The 14,763-nt window shown below is 44.9% G+C and overlaps 1 protein-coding gene across 1 annotated transcript in view; it reads right to left on the reverse strand.

Moving 5' to 3' along the window:
• The window catches only part of nav3 (neuron navigator 3), a 182,274-nt gene extending 172,615 nt beyond the window's left edge, over window positions 1-9,659 (reverse strand). The window contains exon 1 of the mRNA XM_070929387.1: window positions 9,402-9,659. Within this exon, the coding sequence (XP_070785488.1) occupies window positions 9,402-9,659 (258 nt within the window). The remainder of the gene's footprint in view (window positions 1-9,401) is intronic.
• Between the last annotated feature and the right edge of the window lie 5,104 nt (window positions 9,660-14,763).

Consider the following 14,763-nt stretch of genomic DNA (forward strand, 5'->3'; position numbering starts at 1 on the left):
GGAAAAAGGCGAAGTCACACACGTCTGTGCACCAATCAGGATTTCGCAATATTTGAACCCAATTCTGAAATGAAATGACAAATGTGGGGTTGCACGCCCTGATGAAGTTTTAAACTCTTAATAAGTAACATATGTGTGCTTTTCCTGAACTTTAAGTTAACTTTTTTTATTTAATGTTATAGAGAAATATATAAGGTTTGAAACCAAGGTTTCAGGGACTTTAAAGGAGTTGATTACACAGTCACAGTGAGGCAAATCACCTTGTTATACCTTAAAAAAACATGTGTAAAATGAAACAGTCCAATCTAGAGCTTATTAATGCTGATCAAGTACCTATTATGACCTATATGGTTTTTAGCATTTCATTACTCAAACATAAACCCAGAAATGTATCCATTTATTTGTAATTTATAAAAAATGGACAAATAGATTTTTATAAAAATCAATATTTCAATAATTGGGGAAGGAAATTACTTTACCATTTGTACTTTGAAGGACTAAGGTGCATAATCAGCAGCATATTTGTGTTTTGACTCTCTTTCTCTTCACTTTCTATGACCAGAAGCATATTCTGTGCGGTGCGTGCTTCATGAGGACCTTGTTTACTCTAAGTTGTGGTGAATGGTGTTTTCTTACAGCAGGAAACAACAATTTAAAAGCACGGGGACATAAAATGTCTTTGCTCATAGGCACACTATGTCTATGAACATTTAACTGTATACATCTGTATAGACGCAGTTACTCCCCGGAGCGCCCCTCTTCTTCCCAGGTGCCTCGGAAGTGCCAAGAAACGCAGTAATCATGTTGATAGCTAGTGATCTACCGCCGCTGTGTAAGCCGTGAGTCAGAAGCACAGAGGCTTGACTCATAACATGAGCAATGATTCTCCCTGCATGCCTAAAAACAGTACACATCCAGAGCCACGGCTCTTGTTAGCATGTGTTTTGGGATGTGTTAGGATGTTTGCTCCCTGCCCATGTTTGGTCGGACACTTGTTGTGTGTTGTGGCTTTCCCCCAGATGTTTCCTTGCAGCTGCCTGGGTCATGGTTAAACAGGCGGCAGAGATAAAGATAAAAAAAGAAAGTGACTGACCAACTAGAGGAGAAGGATAGGGAGAAGAGAGGAGCAGAGAAGAGCAGAGAAGAGTGACCTATTCGTTCAGCAGAGGAAAGGTTATCGGTGACAGCTGGAGAGACAGAACTGGGCCAGGTGTGTGTTAACTCTCTCCTGCTGCTTTTCTCATTATAAATATCACACAGAAAAAAGATAGAATGAGAAAGACGAAAGGCAGAAAGAAAGGTGGAGGAAAGGATGATGGGGGGAAAGGAGGGGAAAAAAAGAATATGACAAAGAGAGAGGGGTGTAGAGGTTAAAGGAAAATACCAGTAAGTGAGTTGGCGGGAGTGGAATACGAGAAAGGCTCCAGTCAGGAGAGACAGAAAAAGGAGGCCAGGGAAGGACTCAGAGAGGAATGCTGGGAATGGGAGAGAGCAGAAAGACAGTGACAGGAGATGGAGTGGAAAAACAAAACAAGAAAGAAGTGCTGGGAAGATGTGAAAAGAAGGGATTGAGGGAGAATAAAGGAAGAAGAGGAGGATAAGAAAACACAGCAGACAGAGAGACTGCTGACAGACAGCTGAAGAGAGACAAATGGAGGAAAATCTGAGGTGGAGGTAAAGACGATCCACCACATACACACTCAATACATCCCCTGTGCGTGTGTGTGTGTGTGTGTGTGTGTGTGTGTGTGTGTTTGCGTAGGTGAGTGTCTCCCCTATTCAGACAGAGTATAGTGTCAGGTTGCCATTAAATTCTTGATAAATTCAGTTTATAAGAACATTTTAGCACTTCATACTGTAACTCTAAAGAGAAGGGAACAAGAAGTGAACGTGGCCCGATTGACCTGCTGGGGGGGCCCCAGGGCAAAAGAGGTACCCATCAGGTACAAGTGCGCATGGCAGACTACACAATGCAGCTTCATTATTGTTTGCCAAGGGAACCCTGAAACCAACCAGAACTCCTATTCTGGATACTGCCTGCGTAATTGTGTATAGTTTATAGTTTGTGATACATTAATTTGATTCATCACTTATGCTTTTAGGAATAAAATACAATTTAAGCATAATATCTTGACAAATTGGGCGTCAAGATCAGGTACAAATGCAGGGGCACCATCTTTAGGGACTTTTTCATTTCAGTTAATATTGTGGTTTGGTGATGCGTATTCCCAAACAAAATGTATTACACGATCAATACAAACTAATACACAACTGTTGGGACTGTTTTTCGAGAGGTGTTGATTCAACTGTATGCTCATTTTGCAGGATGAAGTGAATCAAAACCCCTCTAAAACTGAACATTATAACCTTCATGGAAGTGGGATTTCATGCAGGACTGTTGTATTATACTGCATTAGTGTATGTACTCGTTCAGGTAGTTCCTTTATTACTACAGACTTATAGTTACCGGATCATTTCTTGCCACTTCCGACAAGAAGTGACAGCAAAAGGAGCACAGAGAATTATCAATAGTCACATATCCTGATGAAGTTGTTTTCTTCTCCGTAACATATTATATGTGTGTCATACAAAAAAGTGTGTCTCAGATGCAAGCTCTTTCTGCTTCTCCGTGTTTGCGTTTCTTCTTTTGTGGCATTTACACAACTAACAAGTGAACCGTCCCTCTCTTGGATCATTTAGCAGGCCTACCTTTGAACTAGCAGAAGGCCTGGAGCAAGTGTGTGCGAGCATGTGTGTGTGTGTGTGTGTGTGCTATAGTGCCACACCAGCCTCTGCATGAGAGCAGGGTAACTTTCTTCCACACGTGCACACATTTTCCTGCATCCAATCAGTGCCACGATGCCTCGCACACAAAACGGAGTTAAAAAACATCAGAAGCGACCTCAGAATATGATGAGACAATAACAGGGCAGTGGGAGGCTTCGTTCACTTTCATCTCAGTTATTTGTTGAATTGTGGAGCCGCTGGGCCCGAGAGTGTCGCTGTGGAGGCAAACGTCCAAGTGTCCTTGAGCCAGGCAATGCATTTCTAAAAGCTCTGACTCTGACAGGCAACAGTAGGTCAGAATGGCTCTTATCTTAACTCTAGAAAAAGTGGCAATATTTGCTCATTCATACCTCTGGTAAACAAGAATGGCGTCTCAGCCATCATTCCTCATGAATTAAAGAGGTTTCACCGCTGCACTCATGTACTTGAACTTGTTTTGCTCGGAGTGAACACTGTGACTGTACTTCCAGGGGAGGGTATTTTTAACCGGTGTGGCTGCACTGTAAACACCAGACGCTCTGTGTGTTCTCACTCCAAGATTTAAACACCACGGCCGACAGCAGACTCCCCGCGGCACGAAAGGCAATGAAATACTGTGTGTGAGACAAAAAGCACGGGGAGAGGGAGGGATGGAAGGAGAGAGAGCGCGCTGGAAAGCATAATATTGTCTCAAATATTTTCCCAATTTCGACCCAGAGGTCATTAAGGAATCTCAGCAGTGCGGGGGAATGTTGCACAAGTGGACGGACTAATGCAAAAAAAAAAGCGAGTGAATCGCACCAGAAGTAGTTATTCAGCTGCAACACATGTTAACTGCATCTGATTTTATACATTTCTTGGTTTAATTTGATAATCTTATGGTTCAAAATCACGTGTTGGACCAAAAAATCCCCGTCAGGTCTCCAACTTGGATCAGGCCAAGTGAGCTGGGGTGGACTACCCTGTTAACACATTATTTCTGATTAGCTGAACAGACCGCAGACTGTTGACCTTCATACTGCAAATGCCACTAGAAATTGCAAGGACCAAGTCCTGCAGAGCAGCAGCAAGAACACGGAGGTTATGACAAAAACTGCAGGAGCAAACTTGGCCCGCATCCTCTTGTCGTGCGTGTCAGCGGTTTCAACTGAGGCAATGTTCATGAGATTCTTTACTGAAGTTGAAGACGTTGTGGTTCCCTTTTGAAGATTGCAATATCGAATCAATGAGAGCCTAACAACACACAGTGTTCTTAAAGATCACTCCCCGACGTTGTTGGCTGGAAGAAGGGAAAATAAAGCTGCTCTTCACACCTCCCTCACGACGACAACTTCTCTTCCAGATATGGAGTGCGGCACACGGCGAGTCAGACCACCCATGACTAGGACGCGTTCAGACACCCCCCACAACCCATCCTATTGACACCCCCCCCCCCCTCGCTCCCTCTGTTCTCTCTGTTGTTTCAGCGGTGTCAGAGCCACTCGAGGGGGAAGAGCAAGAGCTGAGTGAGAGCCAGAAAGACAGAGAGAGCGCTCTTTGGCCGCTGACGTGCCGGACAAAACCATAAATGCATCACTGCTAAAACTGTGGTCGACTATGGTTCAGATGACTGACAAAGGATCAAATGTTTCCTATTCATGTTCCTCCTTTACATCACTCCAAATGGGAGGTGATAACAGATGATTATAAGTGACAGTGTTGGCAGTACAAGGGCAACTTTCTGCACAGTCGGTCTAGTTTTATGTACAAAATGCATTTGCACTCTGATGGATGTCTACATGGAAGTTGTGAAAGTATAAGTCTATGTATAATATTATTATTATTGTCATTACTATACATATATAATTATACATAACCTGAATTACTGGGGAGATATCACTCTAAAAAAGCCTGTAAACGGCTTGACTGCTTCAGGGAGTGTTAGCAATAATTGTGTGCATGCAAATGCAGCCACTGCAGTGTGAAAACAATTGCATGCAAACACAAGCAGAAAAAGAGAAGAAAAAGTGAGAGTGATAAAAAAAAAAAAAAAAAGAGAGAGAGATAGAGAAAGAGGACAAGAGAAACAGGCAGTGTCGGGCCCACCCAGGGAAAGAGAAAGAGGGAAGCGGAGGTTTGTTTACATTCTACTCACTCACTCAAACTCACTGGACCCCGACATTATTCCCTGGGGCACTCCACCTTACTTTCCTACTTTGAACCCACCCATGTTGTTGCCTGGAGCATTCGCAGAGTTAGAGCAGGAGATGCACCAAACAAGGAAAATATGCAACAACAGACCCTGATTATTCTCCTCAGTCCACACACACACACACACACACACACACACACACACACACAGAAAGAGGATCAACAGGATGTATTTTGTTCTCTAAGTGGCTGTGTGTGTCTGGCATTCGTTCGCACTTCCGGCAAACACTTGTGTACTTATTCTTGGGGAGCAACATTTCACTGACATCAGAGGCCAGCTAACAGCAGACTGCAGCGGTCACAGCTGGTGTGTACGATGAGCTGCATTTGTAAGATAAAGACGCATTCACCATATACAGTATGACTGCATTCTGTTGACACAAGGGAGGGCATGTCAGGGGAGACGGACAACTTTACAGTAGGTACTTCTGGTAGTGTAAATACCCCATGTGTGTATTTATCCTGCACCCAATTACTTGCAGTACATTACTGAAGGCCATGCAGACGTACAGCTATTGTATTTTCAACAAAACTCTATGTTTGCTGGAACATCGTTACTTTGAAAGTGACACTTACAAAGCAGGTTAGTAAATACATTTAACTCAAATCAGAGGAAGGCATTTGCTGGGACGCATCAAGGAGTGAAGAGACCTGACTTTAGAAAAATCCCATAAGCACCCACACAATTTTTCAAGGATGAATAAAGACGGATCCAATCAACAGTTGGTCTACTATAGATTTAATAAAAAAGGTGTGATGCAATTTTGAGTTCCACCTCAAAAAGAACTCCAAATTGCCCACTAAAATAGTCCCCGAGCTGTGTGATCTGGACAGCAGCCAAAACTCTTGATACACAAGATAATTCCCTATCAGTGGAGGTGGCGCAGACACTTCATTAAAGCACCAGTCGACTCAGATAAGCTCCTCATTCCAGCCCGCCATCCCGCAGCGCCGGAGGCGGTGACTGATGTGAAGTGTCAGCAGAGAGTACAACAGGAAGAGCAAACGTCTCGCCTGCTTCTCGTCCCCATCGTGGAGGGGAGATGGGAGTCCTTGACAGCCCCGAATCATACAGACGGATTAAGACGGGAGGCCTCGGAAGAGCGCAGGTGTTGCGTGCCACCGCTAAAGAAAACTCGAGGCTTACGCTGCCACCTGTTAATGTTTGTGAGAGCTGTGCATAACATTCAACATCAGTCATGTAGAGTAAGTTCGAACGTATAGACACCCAGGCAGCGGATACACAGACAAAAGGTAAACAAAGCCAAGTGATTAGCTGCATCACATTCACAATGATGTGATGCCATCAGGATGTCTTTCCCAGAAGACTCTGCTACTATCTCACAGTACTTGTACAGTAGGTGTCTCTCATTATGGAACATGTTAGTTTGTGGTAAGCTAGCTACCTATTTGTATCCATAGGCTGTACTCTTCAGTTTTAGTACAACATTATCATTGACAGGGTGTTGATTTCACATTAACCAAATTTCCTCATAGTAAAAACACACCAAGATTACCATCTAGAATAATTGGAACTGTCGATATGTTGTCACTTGACAGCTGTAGAACATGTGCAAGTAGCCTTCATGCTAATTGTTAGAATGAAATTGAATCAGTCAAATTAAGGAAATGCCATGCTTCATTTCTGGTGGCCGAATCACGTTCAATCATGTTCAAAAACTCTGATTTGCTCTCAGTAAAAACATGTGTGAGGTAACAAACACCTGTGCACAGACAGGAACACACAAATGCAGACACAACTTGCGGACACTCCTATGAAACTAGGTGCAGTCTATTGTGTAGTCGATCCATGAGGGATTATCTATCACACAACACACACAGACTGTATTAATACAGCTGAGATTAGCTGCTAGTAATTCTGAATGGTGTCCGACATTAACCTTGTCTGGGAAGTTTAATTGTGCCCTTTACACGCCATTGGACACCCTAGTAGCACAATGAGAAGAAGCCACACTTCTTCCAGCACGGCCGCATCTGTTGAATGTGAAACATTTCAATCCAAACACAGTGGAGGGCCTTCAGCGTCAGGCTGAACTGCAGATCGAATTTGTTTGAGCGGAGCTCGTCTTAAGATTCACTTGGACTTCCTCCTCTGCTTTGCCCAAAACAACAGCAGGCCCGCTGTCTTCTGCAAACACCACGCCAAAGAAAAAACAAATCCCTTCTTCCTCTCTGCTTAGCGCTTAACCCCTCTTATTTATTTTTTCTAGCAGCTGTGTCATGTTCATTCTGCAGGCGCAGGAATATAGTCAGGGTACCGTGATGCTGATTCTTGCACTTCTGGCTGCTTATAACGAAGGCGATCTGGGAGTTTCAATCCTGTTTCACTGCTATGCTGACTTGCATGTTGTTCTGTTCGACAGCCACCAATAAAATAACACAGAGGTAATAATAAAGCCGTCATGGGTCAAATACTCTTTTTATTGACCTCTTTATCGACCAGACGTGAAATTTTTCACCACCAAGTAACTGTAATCTTAAAATCAAGAAAACGGTTCCAACTTTGGCAAACAGCACCCAGGTTAGGGTATGTTTAACCTCGGGCAAACAAGCCAACACATGCTGGCACTATTGTATATACGGGGGGTTGGCTGTGCACAAACAAGAATGCACACACACAGTGCGACGCCTGATCCTGCTTGATGAGAGGACTCTAAACTAAACATGGAGAGTTGGTTAATGTGAAGGAGTAATGACAGCATTTACTCCACCTTCTCTGCCTTTTTTTTTCCCTCTGAAAGCCTGGAGAGAAAATCTCTTAAGGAACTACACAACACAATTAGATGGACTAATTACCCCCTCCATACCACCAATTCCTCACCCACACCGACAGGCTGGGGCAGGCAAGAGATTTCTGCCTGCCTATGAGCTTCCCAAGGACAGGGACTATAGTATGGTGCGATGATTGTAAATTTCAGGCAATTTAGCGGATGAATCTATCCATGGGAACACCAGAACGGGCAAGGCAATTACGGCATTTCTGCTACAGAAGAGCTTGAAGATCACGGAGTGCTACATAAATTAAAGTAAGGAAACAAGTTGAGGCGGAAGGCGCCTGTATGAAGGGTTTCATTTTCAGAATGTGATGGGAGATGGATGCTGTCAAATTAGCCTTTAGCTTCTTCAAACTCAGATCTCTCAGTGCCACTTTTAATGGGCCGAGCAGGACATAGGAATCTGAAAGTCAAGCTGAAGTTGCCAGTTCAGCAGCAGGTTAATGATGAACACCCCCACCCCCTCCCTTCGTAGTCACCCTGCCCTGCAGGCAGTTTGGACTCAGTCATGGACACGCTGGGAGGATTTAGAGGCAGGGGAGCGCTGACCCACCCTTTGATGTCTCCTGCCCACGTTTCCTCTAGGTCACGAGGAAAATCAGCAGCTTTGTTCACTATCAAAAAGTCTAAAAAAAAGCCAGAAAGAGAATCAGGGTCAGGGAGTCTTTTCATTTTTTTTCTTTTTGTCTCAGTTGGGAAGCCTTGTAACGGTAGAGAGAGACAGTGTGGGGAGGAAGAGAGATCAACCGGCCAAACAGGAAAGTTTCAGTTTGTGCTTTGACAGTTCTGGATGTGGGACGGGCAGAGCTGCTGCCGAAACTATTTGGCGGGGAGTTTTGAAAGCTCCTTCCTCCTCAGGAACGGGCCGACCCCGCCTTCCCTGCTGCAGCCTGAGAAACTGAGCCAAAGGTTTCTGCAAAAAGGAGAGAACTTGGCACAGCCCGAGCTTAGCATGGCGGACCACTTAACAATGATCTCTGTGCGTCTGTTAAACCGTCTGCAACATTTTGACGCTGTTGGGGGTATTAAGGATATGCTCTGGGAGTGAGGGGGGCAGCACCGGTAATTTATCTGAAATATTACCCTGCATGGGGGACAGAATGGGGAGAAAATTCAGACCATGTTCCCCTAATCTTTGGGGCTTCTCAGGTAGCACCTAATACCCGTGTATTAGATCCCAGGTAGGGATCTTAATAGTCATGACTAAATACTTCAAAACACACAATCGAAACCCTAAACTCTCCTGTCCTGCCAGTAACACACACACACACACACACACACAGACACTGATTAGTAAATTATGTGCAGACTGAATGGGCAGCAGGATGAGGTAATACACTGACAAAGTGATGCATTACTCATATAGTTTCCCCTCTTAGTTGATGACCAAAAAAAAAAGCGACATCATCCCTCCATAGCACACATGACTCACCACCATGTACTCGAACTCCGGTTCAGAGCTAGACAGACACCTGCTCAAACCAAGATGGGGGACGATGGCAGACACTGAGAGAAAGAGAGAGCGAGCCTGACAAAGCCTGACACTGTCGGCTCTTTCATCCCTGCCACCTGTGGAGTATCACTATGCTGCCCGCACGCACAGATGCACTAGACGGATAACCCCGCCAGAGTCTGTCCATCTCTACTAACCTTGCAGATCTTGCTCTCCTCCGCCTCAGCTCGGGACTTCCCTTCAGGCTTCCTGTCCGGCTGGTAGTCAGACTTGATTGACAGCTGGCAGGAGAGCCCCGGGGCGCTCTCACCTGCCCTGACCTCTTGCTGCCTGGCCATGTAACCCTGCGAGGCGGCTGCCCTGACCGCGCTGGGGATGGGGAGAGCAGTGTGCACCGGCTTGGTGCCCACCGCCGAGGGTTGCCTGAGCTTGGAGGCTACGCCAACCACCGGCATGGTACTTCCCAGGCACAAAAATAACAACAACAGGAGTGGGTTAGAGGTCCAAAAAGTACCGTGAGGAAAGGGAAACAAACTGCAGTGATTCCTACTGATGTCTGGCACAGGAAAGGACGGAAAAAAAAACAAAAAAAAAACCTAAAGAAATGAAAAAGAAAAAAAAAAAACAACAGTTGCCTCTCAGGCTGAGAGGAAAGCAACTGCGCTCATTCTGTAGCCTACAGCAAGCAGGACTCACAGAAACTGAGAACGCTTCTCCTTCCTTCCATTCACTCCCTCCTCCTTCTCCTCCCACAAGCAACACTCCTCCCTCCCCTTCCCTCACTCTCTCTCTCTCTCTCTCTCTCTCTCTCTCCCTCACACACTCTTTCTCCCTCTCTCTCTCTCTCTCTCTCTCTCTGTCAGAAGTGTACCACAAAGTCAGCCAAAACAGTTCAAGGGGGCGTGAACTCCTCTGGAAGGTATAACCACCACTCGGCAAAACCGTGATTACTGAGACCTGGCTGTATGTGTGTGTGTGTGTGTGTGTGTGTGTGTGTGTGTGTTCAGTGCTCCCCAACACAACTGTCAAAACAGCTCTCTCTCTCTCTCTCTCTCTCTCTCTCTCTCTCCTCACGCACTGAACACTAGAAATAGATGCACTCTCTGCATCTGCATCTGGAGCTGCCCCTCCCTTTGATGAGAGAAATAGTAAAAACGTGAGAGGGGAAAAAGCCCTAAGAGTTACACAAAATGAGGAAATGACTGTTTGAGAAGAAAAGGAGAATTCCAGTATGAACAGTTGTGGATGGTCTTTGTAAGAAAAAACTGGTGACTGCAAGTTCTGTTGTTGCTCAACTGGTTTCTACTGCTGAGCCTGTTGTTGCAGTGGCTGCTCTTTGCCTTAGATTGTAATGCATTCTGTCTCTCTCACAGGAACTCATTCCTCGCAACACTCACTCTTTCCCTTTCTCTTCCTCATCTAGTGTAAATACATTGGAAAAATATGTGTTATTGACATTGTGATTATATTATTTATGTATACATTTTTAATTAAAACGTAGTAATGAGTAATTATAGTATGCATGCACCGGTTCGTCAGTATGACGTCAAGTATGACTCACTACCAACTCAGCAGGTGCCAAAACACCAATACACATTAATGAATCCTGGAAACTTTCTGTAATGTAAAGGCCTCAGTTTGCTTCAAACAAAGTGCTTCTTGGATCTCTGTGAAAGCGGCAATCACACCAATTTTGCACTGTCCAGAGATGAATAAGTGGGCAGGATTTGAACTTCTCTCTTAAGCTCTCTTGAAACTGCCTCATATACGACTCATTGCATCTTGCCTTCCAGTGTGGGCGTTTGGAATGGGCATAAACACTTTTGCCTTAAGGCATAGCCGGACGGCCTAGCATACTGAACCCTTCATAGTATAATAATTGACAGTGTGGGCGAGGTAGATTTATTTGTATGGCGAGAACGCAAAATCCTTTGTTTAGCATTTAACAAGCTATAATTGGTGTTTATGTCATTTATGAAACTTTTCACGGTGACGGTATCGTTGATTATTGGATATTATTTGCGAGGATTTGCACAGCTGGCAGATGCGGACTGGTGCTAAGCTAGCTTCATTCATTAACAATAGGATCGAATAGAATGTTATGTGTGGTTGTATACGTCAACATTAATGGTTGGTTAAAGTGTGTAAAAGATCTTGTAAAAGTAACTAAATTGGCAATGGTGAAGCAGGAGAAAAGCTACAGCGGAGCAGCTGCTAGAAGTGGCCACAACATTGGTTTCAGGCTGCTTGTCAGTAACAAGAAACACCACCACAGCAAAAAAAAAAAACCAAAACAAAACAAAACAATAAATAAATCAAATAACTTTTGGTTGGTTTCAGCAGGAGTGTATGGCTTTGGGTATAGTTTGTAATATTACAGAAGTATACCTGTGAGAGAGGATTTCTTCAAAGACTACAACTGTATGCAGGATCGGGAACTGTATGTATTCTATCAAATGGTTTGTTGGTTGGTGAGACACAGATGAGCCATACTGCATTTGGACTGCATTAAGCGGACACGATATGACATGTAGCGACTCTTCTTTCCCCCCTTATTCTAAGGGTTCCCTGCTCTTTGCGAGACATAAAAGGAAGTGAAAGTTTTATATGGAAAGGCTCCATCTGGTTCAGTTTAGAGAGGCGAGGAGATGTGCTGGAATCAGAGGGGCACACTGCAGTGTCACGGCAAACCGGAACTTTTTAACACGGCACCGTCCAATAAACAGAGCAGGGGTAAGGGAGGAAAAGCAAACACAAGGCATGTCTCGCAAATCTGACCTTACCGCAAAAATCACAACACCTAAAATGTATCTTCCTCCATCAGGCCTCTACATGTGCCCCTTTTTTGTTTTAGGGCTGAGCCTGAACTCATACAAGACGGTCAAATGTCAAAGAAATATAGAAATCAGTTAAGTCGGACATGATTACTTTACACACCGCTGCTTCCCCTTCTACTCACTTTCATAGTGCCTCAATGCCTTTGACAGTCAATTGCCTTAATAGGGACGCTGCTTCCCCCAGCCCAGAATAGCACCAGCTACTCCAACATGTTTTCAATCATGCACCAGGGCCTATCATGACAAGCCTAAAACAACAGGATACCACGTGAATGAATGGCGCAAGTCCAACTTCGACTTCGACCGCTGCTGCCTGCCGAGCTGCACGGATCGGGGCACATTGGCGGACATCCAACTTCCCAGGACTGTCTGGAACTGTCGGGAAACCTGTCTCTGACGAGGTCCAATCTCTGGGGTGCTGAGTCGAAACAAGCTTACACCAAACCTCAGAGAGTCTTAAGGAAACCTCTCACTTGCCCCTGTGTTTTTGTCGGTTTCTGGAGATAATCACCTTACGCTGCAAAAGAATTGCCCGGTGGGACTGAGAGCGTCTCTGCTGTCTGCAGGTAAAAAGCCCACCACTGTAACACAGCGCTGAGAGTTCCACGTTTAACAACAGCGAAACGTTCCAAAGTCAACATCGGCAAAGCGGATCTCAGGTTCACTTTCATCCGCATGAATCGAGTCGGGCAGGTCAGCGCCCTTATGTTTGGCTACCAGGGCTGACCACTTCTCTAAAAATAGTGTGACAGCCAACTGTGTCACGGTTGAAATGTGAAGAGAGCAGGGTGAGGTGAAGAAATGGAATGGATATCTATGGGAGGATGATGTTGACAAAGGAGATCTTGTGCTCATGCTGTATGCTGAATCGCTCAGCTTTTGTTATCATCTTTCAGTAATATTTCAAAATATGTGGCAGCCAGACTGCAAAGCAATCAGGGGAGCTGCAGTCAAGACCACCTCGATTGAGTCCAAGTCCATTCCAAGGTTAGGCCCTGACGAATTTAAAAACCAAAACAAGACAAAAGAAATAAAACATAACAAATAATTAATTTAAATGTAAAATTAATTACTATGAACAAAGGGCCCCAGATATTTGCAAGAACACAACCAACCAAGAGACTCTGAGTTTACGTGAGCCATTGTTTTCCTGCAAAGATCCCGGAAGTTGCAGCAGCTCTACCTTGGGCATTGCATGCCACTCCGATTTGACACTTTTGCCTCTGTGCTAGTTGGTTTCAACTTGACTCTGTTCTTAAATATCAGGTTCTCACCCATCTACTTCTCCAGAGGAAGATGATTGCCTTTGCCTTCTTCTTGCAATACATTATTCATAAATGGCCTTTGCTAGGTTTGTTGTTTTATCTTTCAAATTTCTTGCCGCCTCCTACTGCCTGATGATGTAAAGCAGCTCAGAACACTGATAATCTGCAGAGAGCCAAAGACCAAACTAAAGTACTACCGCCATATTCATTTGTGTGCATCTGGAAGATGAAGACAAAGGCATTTTCACAAGAATCTGTTGTTAAAATGCCGTTCGTCTTATTTCGGCACAGACATGAAAAAGACTTCACCGCACCTAAATTTAAGCTCCGGTGACTATTCCTGTGTAGCCTGCTCAGCAAAGCTTCCCTATCCTAGGTTTCCGGCAAAAACCACCACTAAATATCTGGTGGAGAGGGAACGCATTCCAGCTGAGGGGAGGCAGAAAGTGGAGGTGGCAGTCAAGGAGGGAGGTTGACACACTTGCTAAGTGCTGCTCTCCACAGGCAGATTCAGCGCCGTGTGTAATTGGGTACACTCAGTCTTTCAAAATGATAGTCTTATCCGTGCTATATGCTGCAGCTTCCGTTTTGCGCTAAAGTATATATTCCCTCAAAATGTTGAGGTTGAGTTTGATGCCACTTTTGTGATGCTCATGTCAATGTTCTGTGGTTTGGTTACTGTTGGGATACTTCTGGGTTATGGAATCAATAATGTCATGTGTTTATTATCTGTTCCAGGCAGTGGGTGGATGGTTGATGTGTGTGTGTGTGTGTGTGTGTGTGTGTGTGGTTTATATGAAAGATACCGCCCGGGGTCACATGACGTCAGCACTGAGGTTGTACCATGGCTGTGAAAACAAACACGCCGGGGTGCTGGAGATAAGAGGGGTCAAACGCCTTCCACCCTCCCGGCATACACACACACACACACACACACACACACACACACACGATCTAAACACATCCCCCAGGGAGGCTGGCTAGATAGTCGCACACCTGGCCCTGTCAACACTCTGAATGCTATCAGTCAACCGCATGTCAGACAACATGGAAAATAAAACAAACACTTGCGCTGGCACACACACACACACACAGACACACACACACACACGCACACAACAAAGAGGTGCCTGAGCATACGGAGGCATGTACAGCGGCTCAGTGAACACAGGCATTTTCCATTAACATACATCAAGCGTGAGCGGGGAGGACATAAACATACATTCACTTTCATCCTCTCTCCGTCTCTCTGGTTCAGGATCCACAGATAGATTCCTGCTCCTCAGTCAACCTCTGGCTTCTCTGCGGTCCACCGCCCACGCAAAAAACACGCATTCAACCCAAAAACATCAGCGCATCATGGGAAATCTCTCATTTCCCACATCCTCTTTCGTTCACATCACATATCTTCATATCCAGTGCTGAATTGCTGCCCATATGAAATGCTTTCGATGACT

The sequence above is a fragment of the Enoplosus armatus genome, chromosome 22 (genome assembly GCF_043641665.1).
Source record: "Enoplosus armatus isolate fEnoArm2 chromosome 22, fEnoArm2.hap1, whole genome shotgun sequence".
Lineage (NCBI taxonomy): Eukaryota > Metazoa > Chordata > Actinopteri > Centrarchiformes > Enoplosidae > Enoplosus > Enoplosus armatus.